The 13,458-nt window shown below is 50.6% G+C and overlaps 1 protein-coding gene across 1 annotated transcript in view; it reads right to left on the bottom strand.

The window, feature by feature from the left end:
- TEKT5 (tektin 5) overlaps positions 1-13,458 on the bottom strand; it is a 59,566-nt gene that overhangs the window by 34,229 nt on the left and 11,879 nt on the right. The window contains exons 4-5 of the mRNA XM_008057738.2: positions 11,834-11,977; positions 5,838-6,060 (exon numbers count right to left, since the gene is read on the bottom strand). Coding sequence (XP_008055929.1) covers positions 5,838-6,060; positions 11,834-11,977 — 367 coding nt within the window. The remainder of the gene's footprint in view (positions 1-5,837; positions 6,061-11,833; positions 11,978-13,458) is intronic.

Genomic DNA, 13,458 nt, shown 5'->3' on the forward strand with positions numbered 1-13,458 from the left:
GCCTGGGCAACTTGACAAGACCTCATCTCTACAACAAATCAAAAATTAGCCGGGTGTGGTAGCGCATGCCTGTAGTTCCAGCTACTCAGAAGGCTGAGGGGAAGGATCGCGGAGCCCAGCAGGTCGAGGCTGCGGTGGCCGGGAGCGGTCATTGCACTCCAATCTGGGTGACAGAGTGAGACTCCAAATAAAAAAAATAAAAAAAAAAAAACTTTAACGCATGTATTTTTTTTTTGCTCAGGCAATCCACTCACCTCAGCCTCCCAAAGGCGCAGGATTACAGGCTGAGCCACCGAGCCCGGCTAACGCACGTATTTTTAAAATGAAAGTTTATATCACTATTAGCAGAAAATCAGCATTCTTTGCCATAAATGAAAAAATATATATACAAATCATGAAACAAGACGAAAAATAAAGCCATGTTATTGAAACTGGCTGGATGCTGCTGCCAGCCCAAAGCTCCTAGCCCGAGGCCGGTTCTCTCTTGTTTAAAAAGGAGACTGGCAGATGTTAAGGAGGCAAGGAAGGCATTCTAACAGGGACGGAGTAAGGAATAACCTTCTCATTGTAGAATTCAATGATATTAATGCTATGTTCACGTACCACATCTAATGTCATCTTACCTGCCAAGGCCTGGGTGGCCAAGCCGAATCCGCTGGGTGGACCAGATGTCTTCTGAATAAGCACTTTTTGTGTGTGTGTGAGTTGGAGTCTCACTCTGTCACCCAGGATGGAGTGCAGTGGCATGCTCATGGCCACCCCAGCGTCACCCTACTGGGCTCTGGTGATCCTTTTGCCTCAGCCTTCCAAGTAGCTGGAACTACAGGCAAAGGCTACCACACCCAGCTAATTTTTTTTTATTTATTGTAGAGTTGAGGTCTCACCAAGTTGCCCAAGCAATCCTCTCGCCCTGGCCTCCCAAAGTGCTGGGATTACAGGCTTGAGCCACTATGCCCAGCCTCCAAATAAGCACTTTATATAGCAGCATCCCTGTCGCTGACATCCTCTCTCTGAAAGGCACATTTGTGTGTCTTTTCCCTCACGTTAAGCATCCCCCTTAGAATGTACATTCAACTGCATCGTTGGATGTAGGTGTTATCTGGAGGTTCCCAGGGCCCTGGCTCTCAGAAGAATCAGCCTTCAAAGTCACCAACGTCTTCATCCAGGGAAGTCACCAGTCCCTCAGTGTTCAATATGACTGGGACATACTCCAGAGCCTCAAAGTACTACTGTGAGGTCGAGGTCACAGGGCAAGTTATAAGGTTTGGGCTGTGGCTTGGAGGTGGAACTCTAGGATGACAGTGAGCAGATGAGGCTGTCTACACAGTCCCAAAACACTGCATGAGGAGTCATGTAGACCTGGCCTTACAAAGTGGCCGGGCATGGTGGCTGAAGCCTGTAATCCCAGCACTTTGGGAGACTGACGCGAGAGGATTGCCTGAGCTCAGGGGTTCTAGACCAGCCTGGGCAACTTGGGGAGACCTTGTCTCTACAATGAATCAAAAAATTAGCCAGGCAGGGTAGCACATGTCTACAATTCTAGCTACTTGGAAGGCTAAGGCAGAAGGATCGCCTGAGCGTAGCAGGTGGAGGCTGTGGTGACCATGAGCGTGCTACTACACTCCAGCCTGGGTGACAGAGTGAGATTCCATCTCAAAAAAACAAAACAAAAAGTGGATTCCTATGGACTACTTGGGAGATAATGACCTTGCAGCTCAGGTGAGAATGGGGGCCTGGAATTGCCCAGAAACGCCTCTTGCCAAGGAGAATCAGGTGAGCTCAACTAATAACAGTTAAATGTTTCAAGAGAGCATTTTAAGTCTTGAAATGTGAAATGCTCGCTATATATGTATCTCCCTTGCATCAGCTTATGTGATTATCTTTGAAAAACCTCGGGTAAGATGGTCACCAACCAGACGGCAAACCTTTGCTCAGCAAATGTTTATGGTGTTGGACTGGGGTTTAGTATATTTCATGCAGGTGCTGGCTTATTTCCAAAGCAGCTGGTGATTAAATTATGATGATTAATAAAAATCCATGAGGTTGCAAAAACTCTTGGGTCCACATTGATGAGACTGCTAGTTATCATTCAAAGCTTCCCTGGAGGAATTTTGAAAGGGAAAAGATTTTGTTCCCCCACCTCCACCCAAGATTCTTTTCCTCTCCATCGATTATTGCTAATACTTATAGCTATCTTTTTATTGGTGTTTATCATAGCCAAGCTCTGTTCTAAAAGCTCCACAGAGATCCACTCACAAATACTCACAGTAACTTTACCAGGTAGGAATTCTCACTCCTTGTTTTACAGAGAGAAACCAGCTACCAACATCCAACACAAGGGGCTAAGCCCTTGTGGCCTCCCAAGCCAGGCCACAAGCTTCGCAAAATGAGTTATGACCATAAACTACATTGATCCACCATATAAAAGGTTTCATTTAAAGGAAACACTTGCACAGGAACCAAAAGGTGGAAGCAACCCAGTGTCCACAGATGGAGAAACTGATTCTGAACCTTGAGGACATTATGTTAAGTGAAATAAACCACTCATGGAAGAAAAAGTACTGTATGATCCCACATATATGAGGTCCCTAAATAGTCAAATTCAGACAGACAAAAAGTGGAATGGTGGTTGCCATGGGCTAGGGGGAGCAGGAACGGGGAGTTAGCGTTTTATGGGTACAGAGTTTTAGTTTGGGAAGATGGATGGTGGTAATGGTTGCGTAACAATGTGAGTGTTTTTAATACTACTAGACTGTGTCCTGAAAACATGTTAAAATGATAAGTTTTATGTTACATGTGTTCTACCACAATAAAAAATGAGGTTTCACACATACACACACACATACACACACACACACACACACACACACACACACACACACATACACACACACACACACACACAAAAGAAAGAAAGAAAGAGAAAGAGGAAGGGAGGGAGGAAATTAAAAGCATTTTGAAAAAAATAGAGATAATGATCTCACTATGTTGCCCAGGCTGGCCTTGAACTTCTGATCTCAAGCAATCCTCCCACCTCAGCCTCCCAAAGTACTGGGATTACAGGTTTAAGCCACCATGCCTGACTACGTGCATCATTTTTAAAAAAGACATCAGTACAAAGCTCAACATTGTAGATTCCTTCCACTCGATGCACAAAGGCGTGAAGAGTGCCAGGAAGGCCAGATGTGGTGGCTCACACCTGAAACCCCAGCACTTTGGGAGGCAGAGGTGAGAGGATTGCCTGAGCTCAGGGGTTTGAGACCTGCCTGAGCAACATGATGAGATCTCATCTCTACAATAAATCAAAAAATCAGCTGGATATGGTGGCTCATTCCTGTGGTTTCGGCTACTCAGAAGACTGAGGCAGAAGGATCGCCTGAGTCCAGCAGGTTGAGGCTGTGGTGACTGTGAATATGCTACTGCACTCTAGCCTGGGTGACAGGGTGACACTCTGACTTTTAAAGAAAATAAAGAAAATTTCAAAGATTGTAAAAGTGGAGAGAATATGCTCACACCTGTAATCTCAGCACTTTGGGAGGTGGAGGCGAGAGGATTGCCTGAGCCCAAGGGTTCAAGACCAGCCTGAGCAATTTGGTAAGACCTTGTCTCTACAGTAAAATCAAAATATTAGCTAGGCATGGTGGCATGCTCCTGTAGCTCCAGCTACTTGGAAGACTGAAGCGGAAAGATTGCTTGTGCCTAGCAGGTCAAGGCTGTGGTGACCGTGAGCGTGCCACTGCACTCCAGTCTGAGCAACAGAATGAGACTCTGACTCAAAAACAAAACAAAAAACAAAAAAAAACTACAACCTGTAGACCAAAACCAGTCCACTGCTTGGTTTTATAAATAAAGTTTTATTGGAACGCAGCCACACCCATGTGTGTACATGATGGCTGCTTCTGCCATACACAGGCAGAAACCATATGATGGTAAAGCTGAAAACATCCATCATCTGGCCATATATAGAAAAGTTCACCAACCTGCTCTCGGGTTGGGAAAATGCTTGGTAAAGGTACCCAGCAGCTCTGCCTTCCATCAGAAGGGGATCCAGAGCCTTCCCCAGGTCTACGTGGCCTGAGCCTGCCCTTTCCCCCGACTCTGGACTGTCTTTCGCCTTGCTGCCCTCTCCAGAACAATCTTCCCACCGGCCTTTGGCTGCCTGATTCAGTTTTCACCTGTCCCCGCCTGTTTGCCCCACCCCGTGTGGGCCCTGCCCTGTGGGAATCTCTGGCTGGCCCCTTCTTATTCCCTCCCAACAATGCTGCAGTGATTTTAAGACACAGCTGTTTCATCTCCCAGGGGCACCAGACCAGAGGGTGGCAGATGTGGCTGGGCTGAAGTTGCCCCTGTGATTTCCATCAGTTTCTGCCTGCAGCCCCCAAACCTCTCCGAATGCAGGCATGATAAAAAGAAGGACTATTGCCAGGGACAGTGGCTCAAACCTGTAATCCTAGCACTTTGGGAGGCCTAGGCTAGAGGATTGCCTGAGTGCGGGTTCGAGACCAGCCTGGGCAACATAGTGAGACCTCGTCTCTAAGATAAATAATAATAATAATAAAAATTAGCCAGGCATGGTATGCACGCCTATAGTTCCAGCTACTTGGAAGGCTCAGGTGGAAGGATCGCCAGAGCCCAGCAGGTTGACACTGGGGTGGCCCTGAGTACACCACTGCACTCCAGCCTGGGCGATGGAGTGAGACTCCAACACACACACACGCACACACACACACACGGGAGGGACTATCCAGGCGAGTTCCCTGTCTCCCTGACCCCCAACCAGATTGTCATCCCTCAGTCCCTACTGTGTATACATTTCATAGCCACCACTGTTCCCAACCAGAATGTTAGTCCCTGGAAGACAGGGACCGCGTTTGTGTGGCCCCTGGCTCAGCATCTGGCACCCAGTAGTCACTGACATTTACAGGAATAGGGAGGAAGAAGTACATGCAGAGAGGACTCTGGAGGGGCCCACAGAGAATGTGTAGCAGCATTCAGAGAAGAGGGGAGCCCCCAGGGCATGCTGCTGTTGGGAGCCACAGGCAGAGAGCAGAGGCGAGTGGTCCTACCATGGCACCACATTCAGGAAGCATCCCACCCCTTGGCAGGAGAGCTTTATGTGGAGGGGCTGCTGAGGTTTTTGAAAGCCCAAGGTTACACTTCTTTGTGTGTGTGTGTCAGAGTCTCACTGTATCGTCCAGGCTAGAGTGCAGTGGCACGCTCACAGCCACCGAAGCCTCAAACTGCAGGCAATCCTTCCACCTCAGCCTTCCAAGTAGCTGGAACTACAGGCACATGCCACCATGCCTGGCTAATTTTTATATTTCTTGTAGAGATGAGGTCTCACCAAGTTGCCCAGGCTGGTCTTGAACCCCTGGGCCCAGACAATGCTCTTGCCTCTGCCTCCCAAAGTGCTGGAATTACAGGCATGAGCCACCATGCCCAGCAAAGGTTATACACTTCTAAAGGTGGCAAAGTGTAGGGACAATGGCCTCCGAGGACTCCATCCTCTGTACCTGTCCTGCTCAGCCACCAGGACCTCAGACAGAGAATGAGGGGCCCTGGGAATGTCAGTAGCCTCTTAGTGCTGTGATGACAGCCAGACCAGCCCTGAGCTCCATGCCCCAGGGAGTAAGGGAGGACTAACCCCAGATGCTGAAATCCCCCAGGAAGCTCACAGCCCCTGGCCCCCTTTGGAGTGGACAAGATGGTGGACTTCAGGATGGATAGAACCCTTTTGGCACCAGGGGAGGGGGCAGCTTGGCCTGGATGCCCCTAAGACTCATGGGGGTGTCAGAGGTCTAGCAGAGGAGACAGAAGCCCGAGACATGTCTGCTCACCTTGGCCAGCTGTGTCTGCAACTTGTTCTTCACATCCATCACCTCCGAGATGCGGGTGTTGAAGGCCAGGTTGGTGTCCGTGAACTGCTTCCACATCTGATCCGAAAGAGTCTCCAAGAGGTGGTCCGCCTCCTCCCGCAGGCGGATGGAGTTGGCCCGCATGTTCTGAGAGTGCCTGATGTTGTCGTTGCTGAACTTGGCCCAGGTCTCGGGCACGGAGATCCTGCAAGGACGAGGGCAAGTCGTGGCAGGCCCTGATACCTGCCCAGCCCGGGGCTTCTCCACCCCACAGCCCTGGCCTTTGGATGGGTCATCCTCTGCTCTGTGTGTTGGAAGATGTTTAGAAGCTTCCCTGGTTTCTACCCATCAGATGTAGTGGCTCCCCAATCCAACTGTGACAGCCAAAAATGCCCCTTGGGGACAGGGTGCAACCACCCCCCACTGGCAACCCCTGTCCCGATCCCACCCCCTCACCTTCCAGGAAGACAGGAGCAGCCCCAAGGGAGCAGCTGGCTTTCAGAAGGGCAATCAGTGAACTGGCAGGAAGGAGGGGCTCCCCAGAGAGTTCTTTCCCTGACACTCCCTGCCCCCACCGCCAAAAACACAGACCACGATGCAGGCACAGGGCAGCACCGCGGCTCAGGGGCCCTCCCACTCGTGGTGAACACATGGCCATGCTGCTTTCACTGACATTCACTCAACCAATGTGTTCTGAACACCGGCCAGGCGTTGTCCTAAGCACTTGAGACAGAGCCAGGAACAAGAACGGAAGCATCCCTGTCCTCATGGCAATGGATTTCCAGACAAGGAAGAGCCACAATGAATAAGGACATTGACACGCTGTGTTCGGTGCTGTGAAGGGATTCAGAAGCAGGAGGATAAGAGACAGACGAATGGAGTGAGGCCATTATGTGTCGGCCAGTGTTGCAGAGGAAACAGATGGAATCCTGGAAGTGTGTTGAGGTGCTCCGGGATTAGAAGATACATGAAAGCACGAAGCCGGCTGGGTGTGGCGGCTCACGCCTGTCATCCCAGCACTCTGGGAGGCCAAGGTGGGAGGACTGCTTGAGCCCAGGAGTTCGAGACCAGCCTGGGTAACATAGTGAGACCTCTTTTCTTCAAAGAACAGAAAAATGAGCTTGGCGTGATGGCATGCCTGTAGGCTGAGGTGGGAGGATCACTTCAGCCCAGGAAGTCAAGGCTGTGGTGAGGCATGATCGTGCTACCAGCCTGGGGAGGAGGAAGGGCGGAAGGGAGGGGGAGGGGGAGAGGGAAGGAGAGTGGGAAAGAGAGAGAAAATGCATGAAGCTGTCCCTACCCCAGCTGGAAGAGGAAGGAAGCAGTAGGTGTTGCAAGGGCCAGGGAAGAGGCATCAAGGTGGACCACGGTGCCTGGGACAGAGTGGGAGGAAGCAGGGAGAATACGAGGGGGACCCAAAAGAACTGGAATTATCTTTTTGGAGGACGGGCCCTTGTAGTGCAGCTTCCCCCACCAGGTACATGTTCTAGGAACCCATTGGCATCAGTGCACCAACTAGCACTGTGAGGGGCTGTGCTCAGGTTCAGTGTGTTTCTTTTTGAGAGTCTTTCAACACGTTTGCCCAGTTCATGGTGGGTAATTTATAAGCATACCTGCCCACGCTAAGCTGAGTGTTCAGCAGTTTTTGACCAAAACCGGCATGACCCTGGTGCCCCATCCTCCCTGTTCACCTACCCTCACCCAAACACATTTTTTGTTTGTTTGTTTCCCTGCATGAAAGAGTCCTCAAAGGGAAACACGTAGCCGACGTGGAAGAGGTCAAACAAAAAACAACAGAAGCACCAAAAGGTATCAAAATGGACAAGTTGAAAAACCATTTTGAGCAGTGGGAAAGCACCTCGATAAGTGGACTGCATCACATGGAGAGTCCTTGGAAGGTGACTGAGTGTAAACACGGGAGAGTAAAAATACACTTTTTTTTTTTAGTTGGAGTCTCACTCTGTCACCCAGGCTGGAGTGCAGTGGCACGCTCACGGCCACCACATCCTGACCTGCTGGGTTCAGGCCATCCTTCTGCCTCAGCCTTCCACGTAGCTGGAACTACAGGGACACGCCACCATGCCTGGCTAATTTTTTGATTTATTGTAGAGATGAGGTCTTGCCAAGTTGCCCAGGCTGGTCTCGAACCCATGGGCTCAGGCAATCCTCTCACCTTGGCCTCCCAAAGTGTTGGGATTATAGACGTGAGCCACCATGCCCGGCCTGCCCACACTTTTTATGAATAGATTCTGGTCCCCCTCGAAAATTTCTCTCTCCACTGTCCGGCCCCTCCTCCAAACTGAACCCAGGAGAGGCCTTCCAGAGGACAGCTTCCTCTGCAGGCCACACAGAGGGCAGCTAGAGTACGGGTCTGGGAGGATGAATGGAGAGAATGGTCAGGCAGGGAAGGCTTCTCGGAGGTGGTGACACAGAAAGAACACCTCAGTTTAGGCAACATAAAGTTCTTCCGGCAGTGCACATAAATCCTTGCAACAAGAAACCAGTGGGTTGCATGGGGCTCTGTCCTCCGGGAAACCCTTGAGGATGGGCCTGCTGGCCTTGAGCTGACTTCAGGCCCCACCCAGGGAAACCAGGCTAGAGACCTTCCCAAGGGCTTTCTGGCCCGGGAAGCCTCCATTCTGAAATAAAACAGATTTTTATTATCAGGCAGCAGGAAAAAAAGAGTCTGATTTTTGAAATGGAACTCTCTTTTCGGACATTTTAAAGCACTCTTAGGTTTTGTGATGAATAGAAATTTTAAAAATCACATAGGTATGTGACAGTTTTGCCTGACTTTTGCAGGACTTTAAAGTCAAGCAATAGCCAGGCGCGGTGGCTCATGCCTGTAATCCCAGCGCTTTGTGGTGGCTAGAGGGTTGCCTGAGCCCATAGATTCAAGACCAGCCTGGGCAAGTTGGTGAGACCTCATCTCTACAACAAATCAAATAATTAAATAAATAAATAAAAATTAGCTGGGCGTGGGGGCACATGCCTGTAGTTCCAACTACTTGGAAGGCTGAAGCGGAAGAATCCTCTGAGTCCAGCCGGTCGAGGCTGCGGTGGCCAAGAGTGTGCCACTGCACTCCAGCCTGGGCAACAGAGTGAGACTCTAACTCAAAAAAAGAAATAAAAATAAATTTAAAAATAAAGTCAAGCAATAAACAGGGGTCTCAGGCTTCTGGAGATGGGAGAGGGCACTGCATCTGATTCAGAGCTTTCATTCACCCAAGACCTGAGGCTCAGAGAGTTGAAGACTCTCACCCAAGGTTGCACAGTTACACACCAAGGAGATACCAGGACCGCAGATAGAACCCAGCAGATTCGCTCTGAGCACATGCATTGTGTTATCAATGGCAGCCTCCAAGTCCTGGCCCTCCTCGCAGCAGACAGCTGAGCTCCCCAGAGAAAATAGCCCACTTAATCACATTCTTCCTGGAGGAATTTGCCAAAGACAACCTGTCCCCTCTCCAGGGCTTTCTGGAGCCCACATCCTCTGGAGATGGAGCGGGCAGCAGGGGAGGCAGGAAGGCACCACTGGTAAGACATACAGGCCCAGTGTCCAGCATAGGCTCAGATCACGGCTCTGCCATTTGCTGTGTGAGCTTGAGTCAGTCGCTTCAGTTCTCTGAGCCTTAGATTCCTCATTGTGACATAGGAATAATAATGACACCCCAGGGTTGCTGAGTGACTAAATGTGAACACACAGTAAGTTCTCAATGAATGTTTATTATTCATGAGACACTGCATGTGAAACGCTCAGCATAGTGTCTAGCATGTAGCAAACATCGGTCAATGGTATCTGTGGCTATCCAGCTGGGCACAGTGACTCACGCCGGTAATCCCAGCACTTTGGGATGCCAAGGCGGGAGGATCGCTGGCGCCTGGGAGTTCAAGACCAGTCTGGACAACATAGCAAGATCCCATCTCTATCAAAAAATTTGAAAACTATCCAGGTGTGGTGGCATGCAGTTGTGGTTCCAGCTGCTCAGGAGGCTGAGGTGGGAGGATCACTTGAACCCAGGGGGTCAAGGCTGCAGTGAACTACTGTCGTGCCACTGCACCCCAGCCTGGGCCACAAAGTCAGACCCCATCTCACACTCACAAAGAAAGATAGCTACTGTCGCCAACATCATCATCGTCATCACCGTTTTATCATCATCATCGCCATCAGTCGACCCATGGGAAGGAGGACTGCAGTGAACAGAGATGCTGAAATCCAGTCACCAAACATCCTCTTTAATCTGCCCAGACACGGCCCTGCTTTAAGAAAACCCCCTACACAAAGCCGTGAGCTAGCATATCTGGGGAATGATTAGTCACCACCAACGACAGCTTTCCACATGGAGTCACCAGAGGAGGGGCTTGGAATAGCAGGCTCCTCCCTGGCGAGGAAGTGGCAGCCTCTGCCGGGCAGTCTGGCTGCCTGGTTCCTGGGGAGGCATCTGTTTAGGAAGAGAGACCCTCTGACTCTGTGCAGATGAGAGACCAGATCTCTTCACCTTACCAGAGCCATGGAGAATCCACCTTATCAAGAAGAGGAGAGACACCAGGAGGTGCCACTGCTGGAAATCCCAAAGGATCCGCTTAACACTGCAATCTTTGCTAATATCCAGAAGGCGACCCTAGGTTTGGGCCACAGAGACTGGCAAGGATCACCTTCCTTCTCCACCCACCCCCTTGCTTCCCTTCCTCCTGTCATTCATCCTTTCATTCAACACCCATTCAGTGCACACCCACACGCACCAAGCACGATTCTACGTGCTAGAGATTTTCACAAGGGGGGGTGAGCAGACCCAAGACAGACCCCACCCTCTGCCTGCACCCAGAGCATCCCTCTGTCCAGCTGACATGATCTCAGACCTCGGACAGCTGACTGCGAGCATGGAGATCCCACAGTGCTGTGACATACCCACAACAGTGCCGGGCATCCAGAAGGCACCTACCTCCTAGCAGCCGTGATGAGAAGATGATGTCACACAGCAAGCACTCAGTAAACGCTGGCTGTTACTATTTAGCACTAGGCTCTGTGCTCACAGCATCGCACACCCACTTTTATACTCACAGCAGCCCTGGGAAGCGGGTTCTAGTTTTCTTCCAGTGGCACAGAGGCAGAAACAGGGCCCAAAGAAAGGAAGTCACTCACCCAGTGTCAGCCAGAGCTGGGGTTTGAAGCCTTTTAGCCAGTTCCAGAACCCATGATCCTAAACCACCCTTTGCCAGCGGTGTCAGTAGGCTCTCCCTGCAAGTTTGTCACTTTGTTTTGGAATTAGGCGTGGTGACTCACGCCTATAATCCCAGAACTTTGGGAGCTCAAAGAGGGAGAATCATTTGAGTCCAGGAGTTTGAGACCAGCCTGGCAATGTAGAGCGACCTCGTCTCTGCAAAAAATAAAAAAATAAAAAAAAACTATCTAGGCATGGTGGTGCACACCTGTAGTCCCAGTGACTTGGGAGGCTGAGGTAGAAGAATCGCCTGAGCCCAGGAAGTCGAGGCTGTGGGGAGCTGTGATCGTGGCACTGTACTCCAGCTTAGGTGACAGAGTGAGACTCTGATTCAAACACCAAAAACCAAACAAAACATCTGTTTGGTGGAACTGCTGAGCGGCGGTGGCCATGTGACCCTCACTAAGCCAGTCACACACTCTCTTTCTAAAAAACGGGATCTTAAGTGAGGTAGGATGAAGAGGAAAAGCTGAGGGTGCTGACTGGCTCCCCCTCTTTGACTTGCTCAAGCTGCCAGGACGTCCCCTCCAGCCCTCCCCTTGAGTGTGTGGCTCCCCCACAGCCTTCGGGTGCACTCCATCTTGTGTGAAGACAGTCAGACGTGGATTCTGTCACTTGCAACAGAGTCTCCCTGTTCAGCCACACCGCCTCTCACTGGACTGGGGCACGTGGCCACTTTGTCTTTCCTGGGCAGGAGCAGAAAGCCTCACTCCAGGTGGACAGGCCAGGGCTGGGGTCAGAGAGCCCCATACTTACGTGCCGTCAACTTTCTCCATGCCGTGGAAGAAGCTGATGCAGTCGGATGTGTTTCTCAGGTTGAAGCACTTCTCGTCAATGAACTGGGCGGAGCCTTTGTCTTCCAGGTCCCTCTCCAGCATGTGCTGAGCATCTCGGTTATCCCTGCGGAGAGGAAGGGCTCCTTCCTGGGTCGTGCACTTACCCAGAGTTCTCCACATGAGGTCACACAGCAGGTGGGCACAACTGCAAACCACGGCCCTGGACTCCCGGGAAGGTGCTCACACACAGGGACTTCCCAGTCCTCTGCCCACCTTGATGTCCCCACCACGTGCCCAGAGCCCCCAACTCTCTCACCCCTCCCAGTCCAAACAGGCCTGTTGTCCTTTAAGACAGGGACGGGCAAACATTTATTTTAAAGGGTCTGGTAGTAAATCTTTTAGGCTTTGTGGGGCCTATGGTCTCTGTTGCCACTACTCAACTATGCACGAAAGCAGTCACAGATAATAAAGACGAGCGAGGCTTTGTTTCAATAAAACTCTATTTACAAAAACAGATGGAGCCGGGCTCGGTGGCTCAGCCTGTAATCCCAGCACTTTGGGAGGCCGAGGTGAGTGGATTGCCTGAGCCTGCGGGTTCGAGACCCGCCTGGGGAACTTGGCAAGACCTCATCTCTACAATAAATCAAAAAATCAGCCGGGCGTGGTAGCGCATGCCTGTAATTCCGGCTACTGGGAAGGCTGAGGCAGAAGGATCGCCGGAGCCCAGCAGGTCGAGGCTGCGGTGGCCGGGAGCGGCCACTGCACTCCAGTCTGGGCGACAGAGTGAGACTCCAACTCAAAAAAAAAAGCAGATGGTGGGCCAGCTTTGTTCCTCCAGCTGTGGTTTGCTGATCTATTTAGGAGATACCAACTCCCACTTTAGACAAAGTATATATCAAGTCAAATCACTTCACCAGTTGATCATTGTGACTGACTCTGACCTGGGCACAGAGGGATAAGACATGAATAAGACCAAGTCACTGCCTTCAAGTTGCTCACAGATTTGGGCAAACAAATACAGTAAAAATGAAGACAGTACAGAATGGGAAGGATACTGGTATAGGTTCGAAAAGGATACAAGGTAACACAGAGGAGAAAACCGTTAACTCAGAGTGAGAGGTGGTCAGGGAGGGCTTCCCGAGGTGGTGACTGAGCTGGGTTTTCATAATAAATAAGAGTAGATATAATGGACAAAAAGTTGCTGAGGGAATGAGAATTCCAAGCTGAGGACACCCCATGTGCCAAGGCAGAGAAGCTAGAAACACCCAGGTGTTCAGGGACTGTGCAGAGTCAGGAACTGGGCAATCAGGGACTGGACAGAGCCAGGGACTGGGTGAAGTCAGGGACTGGAGTAAGGTAAGGAGAGGACAGTGGGGCCGGGTCAGGGCTTAAGCCTGGAGGGCTGGTTGGTATTTTGGTTGAGAAGCTTAGACTTAAAAGCCACTTTTTGCCAAACTCCAAACATTTGAGAACCATTTTCATGAGTCTTGCTAAATACCAAACTCAACTATTTGCTTCTCATAATTTTTTTTGGCCAAATCTTCCCCCCCTCCCCTTTTTTTTTTGTTGGAGTCTCACTCTGTCACCCAGACTGGAGTACAGTGG

The sequence above is a fragment of the Carlito syrichta genome, unplaced genomic scaffold (genome assembly GCF_000164805.1).
Source record: "Carlito syrichta isolate Samal-C Ts95f unplaced genomic scaffold, Tarsius_syrichta-2.0.1 Scaffold303114, whole genome shotgun sequence".
Taxonomy (NCBI): Eukaryota; Metazoa; Chordata; class Mammalia; order Primates; family Tarsiidae; genus Carlito; species Carlito syrichta.